General features: G+C 40.6%; 1 protein-coding gene across 5 annotated transcripts in view; it reads left to right on the top strand.

The window, feature by feature from the left end:
- UIMC1 (ubiquitin interaction motif containing 1) overlaps positions 1-18,030 on the top strand; it is a 103,586-nt gene that overhangs the window by 58,660 nt on the left and 26,896 nt on the right. For all 5 annotated transcript variants that reach the window (XM_030808469.1, XM_030808465.1, XM_030808466.1 and 2 more), the window contains one exon: positions 5,940-6,081. In XM_030808469.1, the coding sequence (XP_030664329.1) occupies positions 5,940-6,081 (142 nt within the window). The remainder of the gene's footprint in view (positions 1-5,939; positions 6,082-18,030) is intronic.

Below are 18,030 nucleotides of genomic sequence, written 5' to 3' on the forward strand. Positions count from 1 at the left end.
CGGCAGCAGTAACAGAACTAGATTTAGGAATATTAAGAAAATTTAATGTGAGCAACGCCAAGTTTAGTTGTATGTGAGGGATAGACAACTCCTTATGCCCCTCTTTTTGTTTAAGTAATTGTAATTTTTAAAGTTCTGTTGCTTTTTTTTTTAACAGTAGCTTGGCCTTGTGGGTTATAAGGAATACCAGTAATATGTTTAATATGCCACTGATCAAGAAAATTTTTAAAAGCTTTACTACAATAGGCTGGACCATCGTCTGTTTTGAGCTCACTAGGAATTCCCATAACCGCAAAACATGAAAACATATGTTTTTTAACTTGAGACGTGGCTTCTCCGGTTTGACAGGTAGCCCAGATGAAATTGGAAAAAGTGTCAACTGTGACGTGTACATAAGCTAATTTTCCAAAAGGAGGAACATGAGTAACATCCATTTGCCAGATAACATTAGGAGAAAGGCCTCGGGGATTAACTCCGGGAGATTGTGTGGGTAAGACAAGAACCTGACATTGAGAACAGTGTTGTACAATTTGTTTAGCTTGTTTCCAACTGAGAGAATATTTATGTTTAAGACATGAGGCATTAGTATGAGTGAGTTGATGAAATTGTTCTGCATCTGTAATGGCTAGAGAAACTAGAGTATCAACTTTATGATTACCACTGGCTAAAGGTCTAGGCAAGTTTGTATGAGAACGAATGTGAGTGATGAAAAAAGGGTGGTTTCGGTTTCTGACAGTTTTCTGTAACAAAGAGAACAAGGAAAACAGATTAGTGTCAGCAATATTTTTGATGGTAGCTGTTTCTATTGCCGTAGTGGCATGGACTACATATGCTGAGTCAGAAACAATATTACAAGGCTGATCAAAATCCTGTAATGCAGAGATAACAGCAAACAACTCAGCTTTTTGAGCAGAAATGTATGGAGTAGAATTGACTTTATCTTTTGGTCCTACATACCCTGCCTTTCCATTACTGGATCCGTCAGTAAAAATGGTAACTGCTGTCTCTAGTGGTGATGAATGAGTAAGTTTTGGTAGAATCCAGAAAGTATTTCTTAGAAATTGAAAGAATTTTGATTTAGGCAGATGATTATCAATAGTGCCAATGAAGTCAGCCAGATTTAGTCTGCCAGCACAAAGATGTAGAAAAGGCATTTTTAACTTTATTTTTTGACAAAGGGATCACAATAATGTTTGGATCAAAGCCAGAAATTTTAATGATACGTTGACGTCCTAACCCAATTAAAGTGGCTATTTGATCAAGATATATTGAAAGTTTTAGAGGCTGAATTAGGAAGAAATACCCATTCAACTAGAGAATCATTTTGTACTATAAGTCCCGTAGGAGAGTGGATGGAAGGGAAAACTAAAAATTGTAAAGGCAAATTTGGGTCAATACGAGAGACTTGTGCCTCTCTCACTCTTTGTTTTACAAATGACAACTCTTGTTTTGCTGGCTCAGAGAGCGAGGACTGTTTAAATTTGTATCTCCTGATAAAGTGGCAAATAGATGAGATAATGCATAAGTAGGGATGCCTAGGGTTGGTCTGAGATAATTGATGTCACCCAGTAATTTTTGAAAATCATTTAAGGTGTTTAAATTGTCAGTACGAAGTTGGACTTTTTGGGGCTTAATGGAGCGAGCTTCTAGCTGCATTCCTAAGTACAGAACAGGAGTGGCTTGTTGAATTTTATCAGGAGCAATGTGGAGTCCTGCATTGGCAACAGCTAATTTTAAAGAGGTAAAACATTGAATTAATTCATCTTTAGTGGAGGCAACAATCAGTATATCATCCATATAATGAAGAATGTAATTATTTTTAAAAGTCTGTCAGATAGGTTGTAACACAGTACCGACAAACAACTGAGAAATAGTAGGACTGTTAATCATTCTTTGAGGTAAAACTTTCCATTGATATCTAGCTGCGGGAGCTGAATTGTTAATGGAAGGTATAGTGAAAGCAAATTTTTCACAGTCTGACTTGTCTAAAGGAATATGAAAAAAGCAATCTTTAAGGTCAATGATAATTAAAGGCCATTCCTTAGGAATCACGGAGCGGGGAGGGCATACCGGGTTGTAATGCCCTCATAGGTTTAATAACTGCATTAACAGCTCTTAAGTCTGTTACCATTCTCCATTTTCCTGACTTTTTTTGTACAACGAACACAGGCGAGTTCCATGGAGACAAGGAGGGCTCAATAGTGTTTGCTTGTAGTAAATCATTAACAATTTTAATTAAAGCCTCCAACTGTGTTTGGACAGCGGCCACTGCTCTACCCAAACAGGTGACTCACACATCTATTGTGAAAGGGCAGAGGAAAAGAGAGAAAGAGAGTGAGGGCACCGGGACGTAGACTAGGGGGAAGCAGGATTCCAAACCTCTGAAAGAAGGGGTCCTGGAGTGTCAAAAGAAACAGTGGGCTTATAAGAGGGGAGAGGTCCAAAAGGAGAAACAGGCCATTCAGATGAATGCTACATGTCCTCCTCTGGCAGAGGGGGCAATGGCTTAGTAGAAGAAGAGTTAACATATACAGGTTTCAAGATAGGAGGTGGAGGGAGGGGATCATCACCATGTTCCTCCTCTTGGGGAGAAAACAAGGAGAGATCGAATTCTTTTTTATCATCAGAAAGAGGACTAGTAGGGGGGTCAGCTACCCGAGGTAAAGGGGGCGGTTCACCATCCGCGTTAACTTCTGGCAGTTGAAGAGGATCACCAGAACGAAAAGGAAGTAAAGCAACACGAATAAGAGCCCAGTCAGTCCAAACAGAAATAGGAAGTAAAACACCATCTCTCATGAGTTGCTGGAAAGTGGCACCAACTCTATCCCAGCCTAACAGGTCTATAGAACTTTTGTCAGGGAACCAAGGACAATGTTTTTCAATAGTCTGAAATAAGAGAATAAGGTTATTGGAATCAGCCTTGATTCCACCCTGTTTAAGAAGAAGTTTAATAAAAGACAAGACTGGTGTTTAAACTGCGATTGTCCCATGATAACCCTGGAATATTACCGGTCGACAAACCCGAAAAGGGGGGAGAGTCAGAAACAGCGTACCCAGAGACCTTACCGTTGAGACTGAAGACTAGTCGTCACGAACCGCACTCGGAGTGCACTGAACCAAGGAACAAAGGAGGCCACATTGGGCACCAGATATTGCAGGATCTGGCCAGCAGCCCACAATGCAACGGGGCTCTCTCTTTGTTCCTAGGCGGATCGGCAGGTCGAGAAATAATAGACACACACAAGATAGTGAAAGCTGGGTCCAGGGGGATCACCGCCTTCTGGTCCCACGGTGCCAACAATGCACTGGGTATACCAGCATTTATTATTAAGTTTAGTGAGGGCAGGGGTAGGTTAGTGAGAGATTTAGGGTCATTTGATTATGAGGTGAGATGGTCACATGGGGATGAAGTAATTCTTTAACATAACATTTGTATGTAGAAGTACAGTACATTTCTATGTAGAAGTATAGTATACAGAGATAAGAATTTGCAATATAGTATGTGCCTCAGTAATTTCTAACAGAGCCTTAAAACAGAAACACAATCTTTCCATAACCTATGATTAGCAAGATATTAATCAGCAGTAACAATTGCAACAAAAGCTGGTTACAAACAATCCATGGAAACAGGAGGTGAAGCTAGACAACCGGTTAGACCAGAAATTCTCAGAAGGGAGTATGCCTTAACCCTAAAGAGGACTAGAAGAGCTTTGGCAAGATGAGGGCGTTTATAGCCCTATCTTATCCATATGGACAGACGCCCCCGCCATGCATCCGTTTATAGGCTCTCCACAAGGGTCGCATTCCATTCCCAGAGCTATGAACATCTGCTTTTCTGGGATAGGAATCTTGGTGATGTGAAACCTCCCTGACTGCACGTCCATTCATAGGCTCTCTGCAGAGGGAAGCACATCACGTGCTGTTGGCTCATTCTGGCAGTCCAACCTGGCATTGTCTTTACACAATCCTGCATGCAATTTTGTATTTACAATAATCAGGGGCATTTCATCTTTTATTCCATAGCAATAGTTTCAGGGGGTCTCCCTACATGCCGTGGCCTCCAAAGTGCTGGGATTACTGGAGTGAGCCACCGTGCCTGGCCAGCTTTGCAATTTTTCAAGCTTTACAACTTTTCCTTTTAAGATTTATGAACAGAGGAACCTGGATTTGTGAGAAGCTTAGTGATTAAATTTGGAAAACATAGCACCTAGAACTTCCAGACCCACTTGACTTTCCCCACCTTGGAGAGAAGAATAATAAATAGAACCTGATAGTTTCTTAATTCCTTGCAGGATCCGCTTCCAGAAACAAAGTAGAATGGAAGGGAGGCTTTTTATTTCTGCCACAATATGATAGAAGGGAATTACCGAAGGTTTTGATGCCAAGTGGGCCTGGGTTTGTTCACTTAGTAACTTTGTGACCAGCAGGTTACTTTGCTTTTCCAAGCCTCAGTTTCCCCTTCTGTAATAGCAGAGCTAGTGATACTTCTGTCAAGTGGCTTGTTGGGAGGGATGGTTATGGAAAATGACTGGTGGAGCCTGCATAGTGTAAGAACTCAACCACTGTTAGTCCCTTTCTCATCTTTTAGGTTTTACGCCTTTAGAGTATGTCTTTTAATGAAAGGCAGGTGGTGTTGAAAACAGCACATTTTCTGGCAGTTTGACTTGGTATTTAGATGGCCTGTTTTCATCTCTGCTGGATCACACTCATAAGCATTAGGTTTTAGAGACAGCCCCAACCCCTTACCCCAAAAGACCCAGTTGACTCAGAAGTCAAATTTTCTATGCATTGAAGTTTTGGTCGTGTTTTGTTCTTGTATCAGAAGACATTTTATTTGTTTTCGTCATGTAGTAAGGTGTAATGACAGCCCGGGTGTCCCTTGCTTTAAAGGTAAGCAGTAGTTATGCAGGACGTTTTCACATTGATTGGATATGACATGCTGTCCTTTGAAGCAAGTGTTAGGCAGTAGTGCTGCAGTGCTCACACACATTGTGAATTAATCACTGCAGAGTTCTTGGCTCTGATCAACCTGTGTAGGTAAAATAAAACTGCCTTTAAGAGATACCAGCAACTGTAGGAGAAATGATGACTACAAAACAGAGAGGAATAAGAGATAGGTTTAAGAGTGGCTTTGGCAGAATTGATTATTTTAACTAATGAATTCTTTGGTGCTTCTTAAGTATGTAGATCTTAGTTTCTTCTTTCAATCCAGAAAGTCACAAATAAAACACAGGTCTTAGGTCTTATGGGTCTAAGTACAGACTTATGTTCTTAACTTAAATCCTAGTTGTGCTGTTTTTGGCTTAGAGCTCTTTTGTTTTCCAACTCCTTATGTCTTAAAGTCACTTACAGTAATAACAGTCCTTTTGTGAAATTGAAAATGTGTCCTTAAGATGCTGTTGATATGCAAAATGTGAAACCCAGCAGGCACAGCACACTGATGCAGTGAGGATTGTGCCTTACAATGTGGTAGAGATCAGTGCCCTCAAGTTTTTGAGGCAGATACTAGTCCTTCGTTTGAATCTCAACACTCCCACTTACTTGCTGTGACTTTGCAAATTGCTTTACTGTTTTATACAAGTACTTTTCTCACGTGTAAAAAAGGAGTGTGCTAATAACTTTGTACGATTGAGTAATACATATAGAGTGTTTAAATACATAGTTGTCAGTGTAAGTATACCTATATATAAATGAGTAATATATAAACTTACATATAAATGAGTAATACATGTAGAGTGTTTAATACATAGTTGGCAGTATAAGGCACTGAATAAGTATTAACTCTATCAGTAGTATCTCTCAGTCTTTACTCCTGAATTTGATAAGCTGTTGTTGTCTCTTTCAAAGTAAGTGAAATATGGGGTGGAGTCTCTTGCAGTTCGTTGTAGGGAATGATATGAACTAAAGCTGTTATAATTGCTGTTTGTCATGTTCTTCAGGTTGATGCTGAGAAGGAAATAGCTATTTCTACCTTCTCATCCAGTAACGAGGTATCCTGCCCGCTATGTGACCAATGCTTTCCACCCACAAAGATTGAACGACATGCCATGTACTGCAATGGTCTGATGGGGGAAGATACAGGTAAAGACCCACCAGGACAGCCAAACTCTTACTTTTTTGTGTGGTGGTTTTATAATCCTATACATTACAATGCAGGGAAAAAACAGATAGCTGTTCTTCAAAGTTGAAGTTGTTATTGGTCTTGGGTTTTTTCTATCTAGTTATTTTTCTAGTACTTTTATGTTCATCATTACTTTTAGCAGGTATTTTGTCTTGTTACACATACCTCAGGAGAACTGGAAGGGAAAAGTCTTTCATTTTTTAATGTTTTTGTTTGTTTGTTTGTTCCGTTTGTTTGTTTGTTTTTTGAGCCAGAGTCTCTCTCTGTCGCCCATGCTGGATTGCAGTGGCACAATCTTGGCTTTCTGCAACCTCCGCCTCCCAGGTTCAAACGATTCTCTTGCCTTAGCCTCCCAAGTAGCTGGGACTACAGGCTTGCGCCACCATGCCTGGCTAATTTTTTTTGTACTTTTTTTCAGTAGAGACAGGGTTTTGCCATGTTGGCCAGGCTGCTCTTGAACTCGTGACCGCAAGTGATCCTCCTGCCTTGGCCTCCCAAAGTGCTGGGATTACAGGTGTGACCCACTGCACCTGGCCCAACCTTTTTTTTTTTTTTTTTTTTTTTTGAGATGGAGTCTTGCTCTGTCGCCCAGGCTGGAGTGCAGTGGTGCGATCTTGGCTCACTGTAAGCTCCGCCTCCTGGGTTCACACCATTCTCCTGCCTCAGCCTCCCGAGTAGCTGGGACTACAGGTGCCTGCCACCATGCCCAGCTAATTTTCGTTATTTTTTTTTTTTTTAGTAGAGATGGGGTTTCACTGTATTAGCCATGATGGTCTCCATCTCCTGACCTCGTGATCTGCCCGCCTCGGCCTCCCAAAGTGTTGGGATTACAGGTGTGAGCTACTGTGCCCAGCCTGCACCTGGCCCATCTTCTAACATATTAACTTATTCTTTTACACAGGTAGGCTAAAAATCAGTGCAGTGCAGTGGACCTTGCATTTCAACCTATGTATTCAAATATTGAGATTCCTGTGGAACTTGAGGAACTAAGTTCTAGAGTTGCCCATTTTTCATTCAAAATAAATCCCTTGTAGGTTTTTTTCCTCTTTTGTAGTTTAATAGAAATTCTACCTAGAGTCAGCAGCTGAAAAGTATCACTAATTTACATTCATGTCCTACATATCATATCTCTGCTGAGTTACTGAGGAGCTGTTGGTTTATCTCTTTAAGAGTGTAGCAAAGGCCAGGCGTGGTGGTTCATGCCTGTAATCCCAACACTTTGGGAGGCTGAGGCGGGTGGGTCACCTGAGGTCGGGAGTTCGAGACCAGCCTGGCCAACATGGTGAACCCCTGTTTCTACTAAAAATACAAAAAATTAACCAGGCGTGGTGCTGGGCTCCTGTAATCCCAGCTACTCAGGAGGCTGAGTCAGGAGAATTGCTTGAACCTGGGAGGCAGAGGTTGCAATGAGCTGAGATCGTGCCATTGCACTCCAGCCTGGACAACAAGAGTGAAACTTCATCTCAAAAAAAAAAAAAAAGTCTGTACCAAAATCCCTAGTTTTCAGACAGCACAAGACATTGATCAAGAAAATCTTGTTAATCACAGCCCTTGAAATACCACCTCTGATTTGGCCTGTTTATGATTTTAAACTCTAAATATAGTCACGTCAGCACAGCTCTCTGTGGTCTAACATGCTGAATGTAAACCTAGGTAATTGGAAGTGTTGCAGTGTTCTTCTCAGTGCTACTTGATTCCTGTAACTTAGGTGTATTTAAATGTGACATTGTATAATTGTGAAGTGTTTTTTAAATTAAGATTGCCAGAGAGGCAAGGCACGTGTTATTTACTTTTCTTGAAGTAATATACTTTTTAGTTATTAAATGAGGAAGTACATAAACACTTAATTTAATAAATTTGTTGATTTTTCTGATTATAAAGTAGTACATGTTCATTGTAATAATAATGGCTTACATTTATTGAATACTTAAAATTATAGGCACTATTTACATAAATGGGACCATGCTATATATAGCTCTCTCTCTATATTATTCTGCAACTTGTCTTTTTTATTTAGCAGTAAATTTAGCTCTTTCCATGTGCAGATAAATTTTTGACATAGTTGAGGTTTGACTGTATGTAAAATTTTATATTCTGCTTTTTCTGTTTAATAGCATAAATATTTCATCATGTCACAAAGTTATTTATAAAAATATTTTTAATGCCTACATAATATTTGGTAACCTGGATTGCTGTCATTTACTTAATTATTACATATTTGAAATGCTTCAAGTTACTGTGTTATAATCACACGGTACTGAGCCTCTTAGCCTAAAATTGTCACTGTATTTTGGGATTATTTCCTAGGGATATGTTCCCATATAGGGTGACAGTAAGGTAGGCTCTGGAGGGCCAGTCAGTTTGAGCTTGAGTCCCACCTCTGTTACTGACTTACTAGTGTGTGACCCTGTGCTAATTTCCAAGCTTCCCTTTATGCATCTGTGAAATAATAATAATTACCTTGTTCAGTTTTTGTGAGGTTAAATGAGATATTTTAAGGAAAGTACTTAACACAGTACCAAGCACATAGTAAATACGTAAGAACTATTAGCTGTTGTTACTATTCCCAGTAGTGAAATTACTATGTCAGAGATTTTTTTTTAAGGGTCTCTATGCATAGCATTGTAGTCCCTGAAAACAATGAAAGTTGAGGACCTAAATCTGGCTATCAACCACTTTTAGTGGGAGAGCACTGAAGGACTACAATCTAGATGCAGTTTTAATTTGACAAAACTCTTTAGTCTGATTTTTTTTTTTTTTTAGCTGAGCGTTCCAGTGACTAAAAGAATTCTGGGGCTGAGCATTTCGAAGGAAAGAGACTATCTTGTCTGTCTTACAAAAGCACTTACACAGCTGGTATTGGGTATCTGAGTCAATGACTTATTGAACACAATATCAAGGTTCAGAAATAAATGAGTTTGAGAAACTGAATGCCCCATTGAGCTGTAGGAATAGATGACCTCCTTCAGGTCAGAATGATCAGGTAAGGAGTAGTATAGGATAGCTTCTACTGACATCTCCCATACTGAATGCCACTAGTTGGTGCTAAAATAGGAAGCTTTGGCATTTATGACTGTCAGATATCTTTTAATTACAAGATAATTGCTGTTAAGCCTATTCTTCCTTACTGGAGTGTGGTGAGAGAACTCAAACTCACATCCCCAAATCCTTGTGGTTGAAATTGATTCAGGCTTGTTCCTGAATTTTCTCAAACCAATTTTCAGACTTATGCCACTAGAACCAGGCCATTTAGGTGGGCAAAGTAGACTGAGTCTTATCATCATCATCATCCATTCAGGGAGGACATTTCAGGTTCTCCTTGTTCTGCTGGGTCTAGGATCAGTGACCCTGTCTAATGCTGTTCAATTGGATTTACATTCTGGATATCGCAGACTTTCAGACATGATAGATGTAAATGTGTTTTTTGATACAATAGAAAGTCCGTATATTCTCGGCATCATATGTCTTTATAGCTTTGATGCGACTACCCCAGACCTCCATGTGAAGATGTCTGCTATATCCTGAATGACAGTCACACTTTCTTTTTCATAGGGAAATTTGTTATAAAAACTAGTTTAGAAGACAAATCTAGAATATAGTCATGTGTTGCTCAATGATGGGGATGTGTTCTGAGAAATGTGTCATTAAGTGATTTTGTTGTGCAAACATCATAGAGTGAGTGTACTTACACGAACCTTGATGGTGTAGTCTACTACACACCTAGGCTATAAGGTATAGCCTATTGATCTTGGGCTACAAACCTGTACAGTGTGTTACTGTACCGAACACTGTAGTCACTTGTAACACAATGGTATTTGTGTATCTAAACACATCTAAACACAGAAAAGGTATAGTAAAAATATGGTATTATAATTTTATGGCACCCCCATCGTATAGATGGTCCGTTGTTGGCTGAAATGTCTTTTTGTGGCACATGACTGTACTACATCCTTCTTTTCAATGCCAATGTGTCTACCTAGAGTCAGAAGTTTTCTTCTCTTCTATCACCTATTACTTCATATTTACCTTTAATTCATCCAGATATTTTGGAGCTTTTTTTTTTGAGACGGGGTCTCACTCTGTCACCCAGGCTGGATTACAGTGGTACAATTACAGCTCATTGCAACCTCTGCCTCCTGGGCTCCAGTGATTCTCCAACCTCAGCCTCATGAGTAGCTGGGACTTTGGGCACACACTACCCCACCTGGCTAGTTTTTTATATCTTCTTTTGTAGAGACGGGATCTCACCATGTTGCCCAGGCTGGTCTTGAACTCCTGGGCTCAAGCAGGCATCCCGCTTTGGTGTCCTAAAGTGTTGGGATTACAGGCGTGAGCCACCTTGCCTGGCATTGCACTTTTTTTTTTTTTCTTTTATGGTGCTAGGTCTTCTGAAGCTTACTAAAGAAGTTTTAAGATATCTGTCTTCAAGGAGCTTGCATTATCAATGGTGAAATAAGCATTTCCCCAAGAAATTAATTACAAGATGACACAAGTGAATAATTGTGTACCCAAGTAAATGTCCCTGACAATGGGAGAGAGGAGAGCTGCAGTGAATAAGGATGAGATCCCAGAAAGAGTGGGCTTAGCCTTGGCTTTGCAGGTTGGTTAGGTCTGGATAAACCCATAGCAAGGTAGAGGGCCCTTTCCCCTCCTGTGGGTTTAGATAAGATAAGAAGCAAGGGAAATGGCCACTAAACATCTTAATCTTCCTAAGAGAGCTCTCTGTTGATTTTTCAGGCCCTATGAGAGGGAGCAGGGTGCCCTCACTGGAACCATTCTACACTCTGCATGTTCCCCTACTTTCCTGGGAACAGAGCTTGGGGATGTAGGTGGGTTGGGGAAGTAGAGGAATTATGCAGAGCACCTGCTAGTGTACGTGGTGTACAATAGGTACTCAGTACGTTTGATCTCTTTACTTGATTTCCCCACCAGCTTGCCTGCCCCGTCTTCCTTGCCAGAGACAGAAGTTAGTGATTGTGCTGGTTCCTCTTAGCTTTATATGACTGGAGACAGAGGCCAGGCTCCCAACCTAGTTTTTAAATCTTTTGTAAAAGGAAGCCTTTTTTTACTGTGAAAGGAAAGGAGTAATTTTCCCTTTTTTTTTTTTTTTTTGAGACAGGATCTTACTCTGTAGCCCAGGCTGGAGTGCAGTGGTGGAATCATGGCTCCCTGCAGCCTCAACCTCCCAGGCTCAAGTGATCCTTCTGCCTCAGCCTCCCAAGTAGCTGGGACCACAGGTGCATGCCATCACGCCTGGCTAATTTTTTGTTTTTTGTAGAGATGGAGTCTTTTTATGCTGCTTAGGCTGGTCTTGAACTCCTGGGCTCAAGTGATTCTCCTGCATTGGCCTCCCAAAGTGCTGGGATTATAGGCCTAGGCCAACATGCCAGGCAAGTTACTTTTCTTGAAGACACATAAGCCAAGTTGGGAGACCATTAGCCCAATGTCTAAGGGGCAGAATAAGAGAGGACTTAACCTCCCAGTATTAAGTATCTAGCTTTTCACTCCTTCCTGTCTTCCCCTGAAGCGGATCCTAGACGTGCTTGGTTTGGCTGTGTAAAAGAAATAGCAATTAGAATCATTTACATAAAGTGTCTACTATTTATGCCTACTTACCGTGCAGCACAGTAACAATTATGCATATCATTAAATATATGTCTGACTAACTTTGCTATAAGTTTTGATTATAATACTACACACTGGTTAAGTTGGCTCAGTCTACTCAGTTTTTTGCTCAATGACGTTGTCTATTCAGAACTACGAAAAATTAGAGGGAATGCTTTTGTTTTTTTTTTGGGATGGAGTCTCGCTCTGTTGCCCAGGCTGGAGTGCAGTGGCACGATCTCGGCTCCAGCAAGCTCTGCCTCCCAGGTTCACACCATTCTCCTGCATCAGCCTCCCGAGTAGCTGGAACTACAGGCGCCCGCCACCATACTCGGCTAATTTTTTGTATTTTTAGTAGAGACAGGGTTTCACCGTGTTAGCCAGGATGGTCTGGATCTCCTGACCTCATGATCTGCCCACCTCGGCCTCCCTAAGTGCTGAGATTACAGGCATGAGCCACCACACCCGGCCAAGGGAATGCTCTTTAAAGGTAATGTTTGAGGGGAGAAGACTGACTACGTTGATCTAGACTAGAACAAATGCACATTGCCTTTGCATTTACTTTCTGGAAAATGTATCTAAGGCCAATTGTGTTAAACACCTAGGGAGAATAAAAGCCCCCATTTACTCATTCAATACATATTTATTGTATACCTACTATATAACAGATACAGTGAGCAGAATATACAATTAACAGAATATAAGCCCCTGTTCTCATGGAGCTTATTTTCTAGTAGTGGGAGGCAGACAAGAAAACAGTAAATATACAGTATTTCAAGTGGTGATAAGTACTTTAGAGAAAAAAGTAAAGCAAAGGGAGAGGGGAATAGGGAATACTGAGGTCTCAGGAGGTAGCAATATAAAATAGGTGATCAGGGAAGGTCTCCTTGAGAAGATGACATTTGAACAGGGACCTAGAGTAAGTGAGGGAATAAGCTAAGAAGACTGTGAGGTGGGGAGAGTGCTACAGGTAGAAGGAACAATAAATGCAAAAACCCTGAGGTGTGAACAGGTTGAATGTGGCTGGATTAGAGTAAGTAAAGGAGAGATAAACAGTGAAACCAGAGAGGTAACAGGGGAGGAGTGCAGGATCACAGGGTTCTTAGGCCATAAGGGCTTTGGCTTTTCCTTGAGCAAGGGAGGAACCACTGGAGGGACTTGAGCAAAGAATTAATATTTAAGCAAAGGATCACTCCACTCTGGCTGCTACTATGTGGACAGTAGATATTGGGTTGTGGGACAAGGGTGGAAGCTGGGAAAATAGAGTCATTATTTTGTTTTTGGCACTATGATAAAGTAGAAGAAATGCTGGTTTTAGAACTAGGCAGCTCAGCTGTAATATTTCCTAACTGGCTAATATTTGACTAGTTACCTCTTTCAGGATCAGGTTCCTCGTTTGTAAAATTAGTATGAGGATTGCCATGAGAATCACAGACACTTTGTAAAGTACCAGGCATTGTGACTAGCATGTAATAGGTATGCAATAAACGGTGGCTGCTATTATTATTGACTGTGCTTTCCTGTCTGTGTAGTCTTTCTGAGGTCTGTGTTTCTGTGTGATGATGAGACATAAAAGATAAGCTACTAGTTGGGTAGAACTAAGGGAAAGAAGAAAGGCAAGGCATAAGAGTCAAAGGGGTAAGAATAAGTTAGGGAGAAATAGATGATAGGAGAGTTAGGGAAGCTGAAGGCATTAACTATATACACTTTGAATCTAGATAGAGGGTGTGGTTTAGAGTCAGAATACTGCTAGGAGTGGCCTTTCTCTTCAGGGATATCTCCTGGAAAAATAATGGTGGATGGGTGGGTAGGTAGGAGGAGTTAGGAATTCTTATTATAGATATGCCTGAGAGTTAACAGAGAAGGACCAAGGCCTAAAATAGGCTTGACTTGTGACTAAGCAAAAATGTGTAAGACCTCAGTATCTCTAAGTAAAACTTATTTCTTAAATTAGACAAAGTTGGGACTTGTTCTGTTCTATATATGCCTACCTAAATGTAATTTGTACCCTGTCCAGTCTTCTCACTTATATTAATAATGGCCTTTGTAGTACCCAGGATAATTAAATATATTGCTATATTGCTACTGGTACCTAGCTACTGAGATATTGACAATTGTGAAATAGCCTAGGTTTTATAGAAGTAATACGGATTTTGGGGACAGACTGACCTGTGGGGATATATACAAATCAAATAGGGGCCCTGATCTCACTGACATTTCAGTTCAATTAGGTAGATAAGACATGCACATGCATAACTGTAATGCAAGGTCAGAACTACTAAGGGACATACAAATAAAAATACTGTAGTGTTTCAGAGGAAATACAGTTAGAGATTGAGAGGGAAGAATATTAATGTAAGAGAACGGTAGGCTAAAATCACATAAATAGAAAAATGTGAAGAGTGTGTAGGAAAGAACAAGCAATTCAGTGTAGTTGTAGTGTGGGCATTATGAAAGGAAATGGTAGGCAGTTGGAGAATGACAAATGTAACTTGAATCATGTGGGCTAACATTTGTGTGAATTATGTGGGTCAACATTATGGAACAGCATTTTTTTCAACTCTAAAAGAATTATTGGTATGTATTACTAAAATAATTATTTGTGTGTTTACCCCCGTTGTAGTATATAGGACTCTTGGATGCAGGTGTTGGAAATATGATTTCAGTAACCTTAAGCAAAAAAACCAAGTTAATGTGTGTAATAATTGGCAAGTCTGGTTAGGGCTTAGGTTGAGCTGGATCTGGGAGCTCAGATAATGTCTCTCCATCTTTGAATCCAGTGGTCTCCATTCAACAGATGGCCTCTTCTTAAGGAACAAGCAAAATGGCTGCCAGCAGCCATAGCTTTTAATGGAAAGAAAGAATTTTTTTTTTCCCTCAGACCATAGGTTAGTCTAGAGGAAGACTCTGATAGGCCTTTCTTGATTGAAGTGTCCACTTATGGTGTAGTCACTGTAACCAGGTAGATGGGTATGTATTATTTACAAGTCAGAACAAGTAAAGGAAAATCCTTTTACTAACTATGAGAAATTCTGTTAGTATCTGTCAGAAAATTCGGTAAGTCACAATAACAGAAAACATCATTAACAGTGGGTTTAACACGTGGGATTTCTATCTCCTCGCATCCCAAGTCCAGAGTGAGGCAGTGGCTCATTGACATAGTTGAGGATCAGGCTTTTGCCTTTGGCGCTACAGTAATAAACTTGTGGCTTGATTCACGGTTTCAAGATACCCATTGCATCTCTAGGCTTCTCGTATGTTTGAGGCAGGAAGACGGAGAAAAGGTAAAGGGACATGACTGCTTACTCTGACTCCTTTGATCTAATACTCATTCCTGCATTCTCATGGAATTTGAGCTTATTCTAAATTATGGTTGATTTAAGGCAGTTCTAAATTTAGTGTTTGTTCATACCTCTTAAGTGTTTATATGTCTTTTTGTGTATAAAATTATTTTATCTCTAAAGTCATTGATTAATTGCTTTTTATAGTGGTTCATCTTAACATTTTTTCATATCCTGCTGTTAGTGAAATATTGTGCTGGATGCTGAGGGTGAGGAGGAGGGGCCTAAAAAAAGGTGGTAAGGGATATAATACAGAGCTGAATAGGATCTCAAATTTATACTCAGAGAGTTTACAGTCCAGCAAGGGAAACAGACTTGGGTATGACTATGTATGGTACAACTCAGTCGAAGTGCTAAAATGTAAGCACTAACCACCCACAAAGGAAGGTATTAAATCTGACTGGTGATTGGTGGAATAAGGGAGGGCTTCTTACTTAATTGTTCCCCTAATATTGGGCATGACTTTTTTTTAACCTATTTTTTTTTCTGTTAAAGATAAACATCCAGGGCCAGTCATGGTAGTTCAAACCTGTAATCCAAGCACATTGGGACGCTGAGGTGGGAGGATCAGTTAAAGCCAGGAGTTAAAAGACCAGCCTGAGCAACATAGGAAGACTCTATCTCTGCAAAAATTAAAAAATTAGCTTTGTGTGATAGTACATGCCTGTAGTCCCAGTTACTTCGGAGGCTGAGGTGGGAAGATCTCTTGAGCCCAGGAGTTGGAGGCTGCAGTGAGCTGTGATTGCACGACACCACTCCAGCCTGAGTGACTGAACAAGATCCTGTCTCAAAAAAAGAAAAAAAAAAAAATCTAAACTAGCAATGAGCCTTGTAAAGTAGTTCTTTAATCTGGATTACTAAAAGTGTAATTACTAGATTATATGTATAGAGTTACCAGTAGCTTATGAGAGCATTCCTTTTGCCTCCAAATACTGAGGGATATTCTTTTAAAAAATATATGGCATAGTAATAGATAGTAACCAATGGCATTTCATTGTACTTTCTGTTTCTTTGATTAGTAGTGAAGTTGACATTTTTTGTTTTTTAAAAAGTCAATTTGTATTTCTTCTTTGAAGAAGAATTCTCTGAAGTTTGCCTCAGTGTCTGTTGGGATCTCAGTATTGTTCTTATAGTTTATACAAGTTCTTTATAAATGATTTACTTTTTGCCTCGAAGGTGCTTTCCAGGGTTTGTTTCACTCACCCATCAGTTCTCACAAAATTTCCAGATTTATGCATCCTGGGCCATCAGCCCCCTTCTTGTGTGAACACTGCCAAAGCTTTTACTTCTTGAAGTAGCAGCAGTGCTGATCCTGCAGAAAGATCTAATCGGTGTGAACAGAAGTGGCACTGATGTAGGGAAAAGAGTATTCAAATCCATGTAGAATTAAGAGGGTGGGTGGGCAGCAAGTAGAAAGGATAAAGAATCCATTGCCTCCATGGTGTTCCATTCCTGTAAAAAAAAAAAAAAAAAAAAAAAAAAAGAATTCATTGCTATTGCTGACTGGATGAAGAAGCTAGAGACAGAATGAAGAGGAGGTGGGGCCTGGTCACCGGGGGTCAGCAGGGGCTGGATGCCCAAAGTGTTACGTTTAAAGGAACTGGGTTGTATCTCCAGAGCAACTGGGAATTTAAAAACGTACCTTCTTCCACTGAATAGAAAAGTAATAGAAATGAAACCAACGAGTGAAATACATATATTTTGCTATATTTATTCTTTCTGGTAGGTTGCAAGAGCAAGCACTTTCCCTCCCAGTATTAGGATTCGGCTGATACATATCTGGGATTCTGCTGATTGTCTGTCTGTCTGTCTGTCTGTCTGTCTGTCTGTCTGTCTATCTGTCTATCTATCTATCTATCTATCTATCTATATCTGTCCTCTGTTTTTTTTTTTTTTTTTTTTTTTTTTTGAGACGGAGTCTCGCTCTGTCGCCCAGGCTGGAGTGCAGTGGCGCAATCTCGGCTCACTGCAAGCTCCATCTCCCGGGTTCACGCCATTCTCCTGCCTCAGCCTCTCCGAGTAGCTGGGACTACAGGCGCCCGCCACCACGCCCGGCTAATTTTTTTGTATTTTTAGTAGAGACGGGGTTTCACCGTGGTCTCGATCTCCTGACCTCGTGATCCACCCGCCTCGGCCTCCCAAAGTGCTGGGATTACAAGCGTGAGCCACCGCGCCCGGCCTGTCCTCTGTTTTTATATTTGCCGCTCCCCCAGTATTACATCATAAATGTCATCTAACATGCCGTTTGAAATTATTTATATTCATGACATTGCTTATAGTTTTTAACTTTCACAAATAATACAAAATGTACTTAATTCTTTTTCCTTGTTGTGGGAATATTTTTTGACAGAGGAAACCAAAGTGACAGGAGCAGCTTATAAAACAAAACGCACAGACATTTAAGAAAGGATGTTTTGGAACAGAGCCTGGGCACTAGGTCTTATCAGCTATAAAGTAGATTCTTCTTTAGTCGGCTTCACCCTAGAACTGTTCAGTGTTTTCTGGAGAGGACATTATCTTATTTGAATTTCCACAGTACTGACATACACATACTCTTAGCTACTGGATGAACTTGTAGACCAGTGTTTCCACCCCAGACTTTATGTTACACTGCATGCATTTTACTCCTCTGGGATTAGTAACGTAGGAGCTCCTCTCTGCAACCCCCGTGGTCTCAGTTGTCTTCTTCTTTTTTTTTTTTTTTGAGATGGATTCTCGCTCTGTCGCCCAGGCTGGAGTGCAGTGGCACGATCTCGGCTCACTGCAACCTCTGCCTCCTCGGTTTAAGCAGTCTCTCCCTCAGCCTCCCAAGTAGCTGGGATTACAGGCAGGTGCCACCACGCCTGTATTTTTAGTAGAGGCGGGGTTTCGCTATCTTGGCCAGGCTGGTCTTGAACTCCTGACTTCGTGATCCACCTGCCTCGGCCTCCTGAAGTGCTGGGATTACAGGCGTGAGCCACCGCA

Source organism: Nomascus leucogenys, unplaced genomic scaffold (assembly GCF_006542625.1).
Source record: "Nomascus leucogenys isolate Asia unplaced genomic scaffold, Asia_NLE_v1 Super-Scaffold_3019, whole genome shotgun sequence".
Taxonomy (NCBI): domain Eukaryota; kingdom Metazoa; phylum Chordata; class Mammalia; order Primates; family Hylobatidae; genus Nomascus; species Nomascus leucogenys.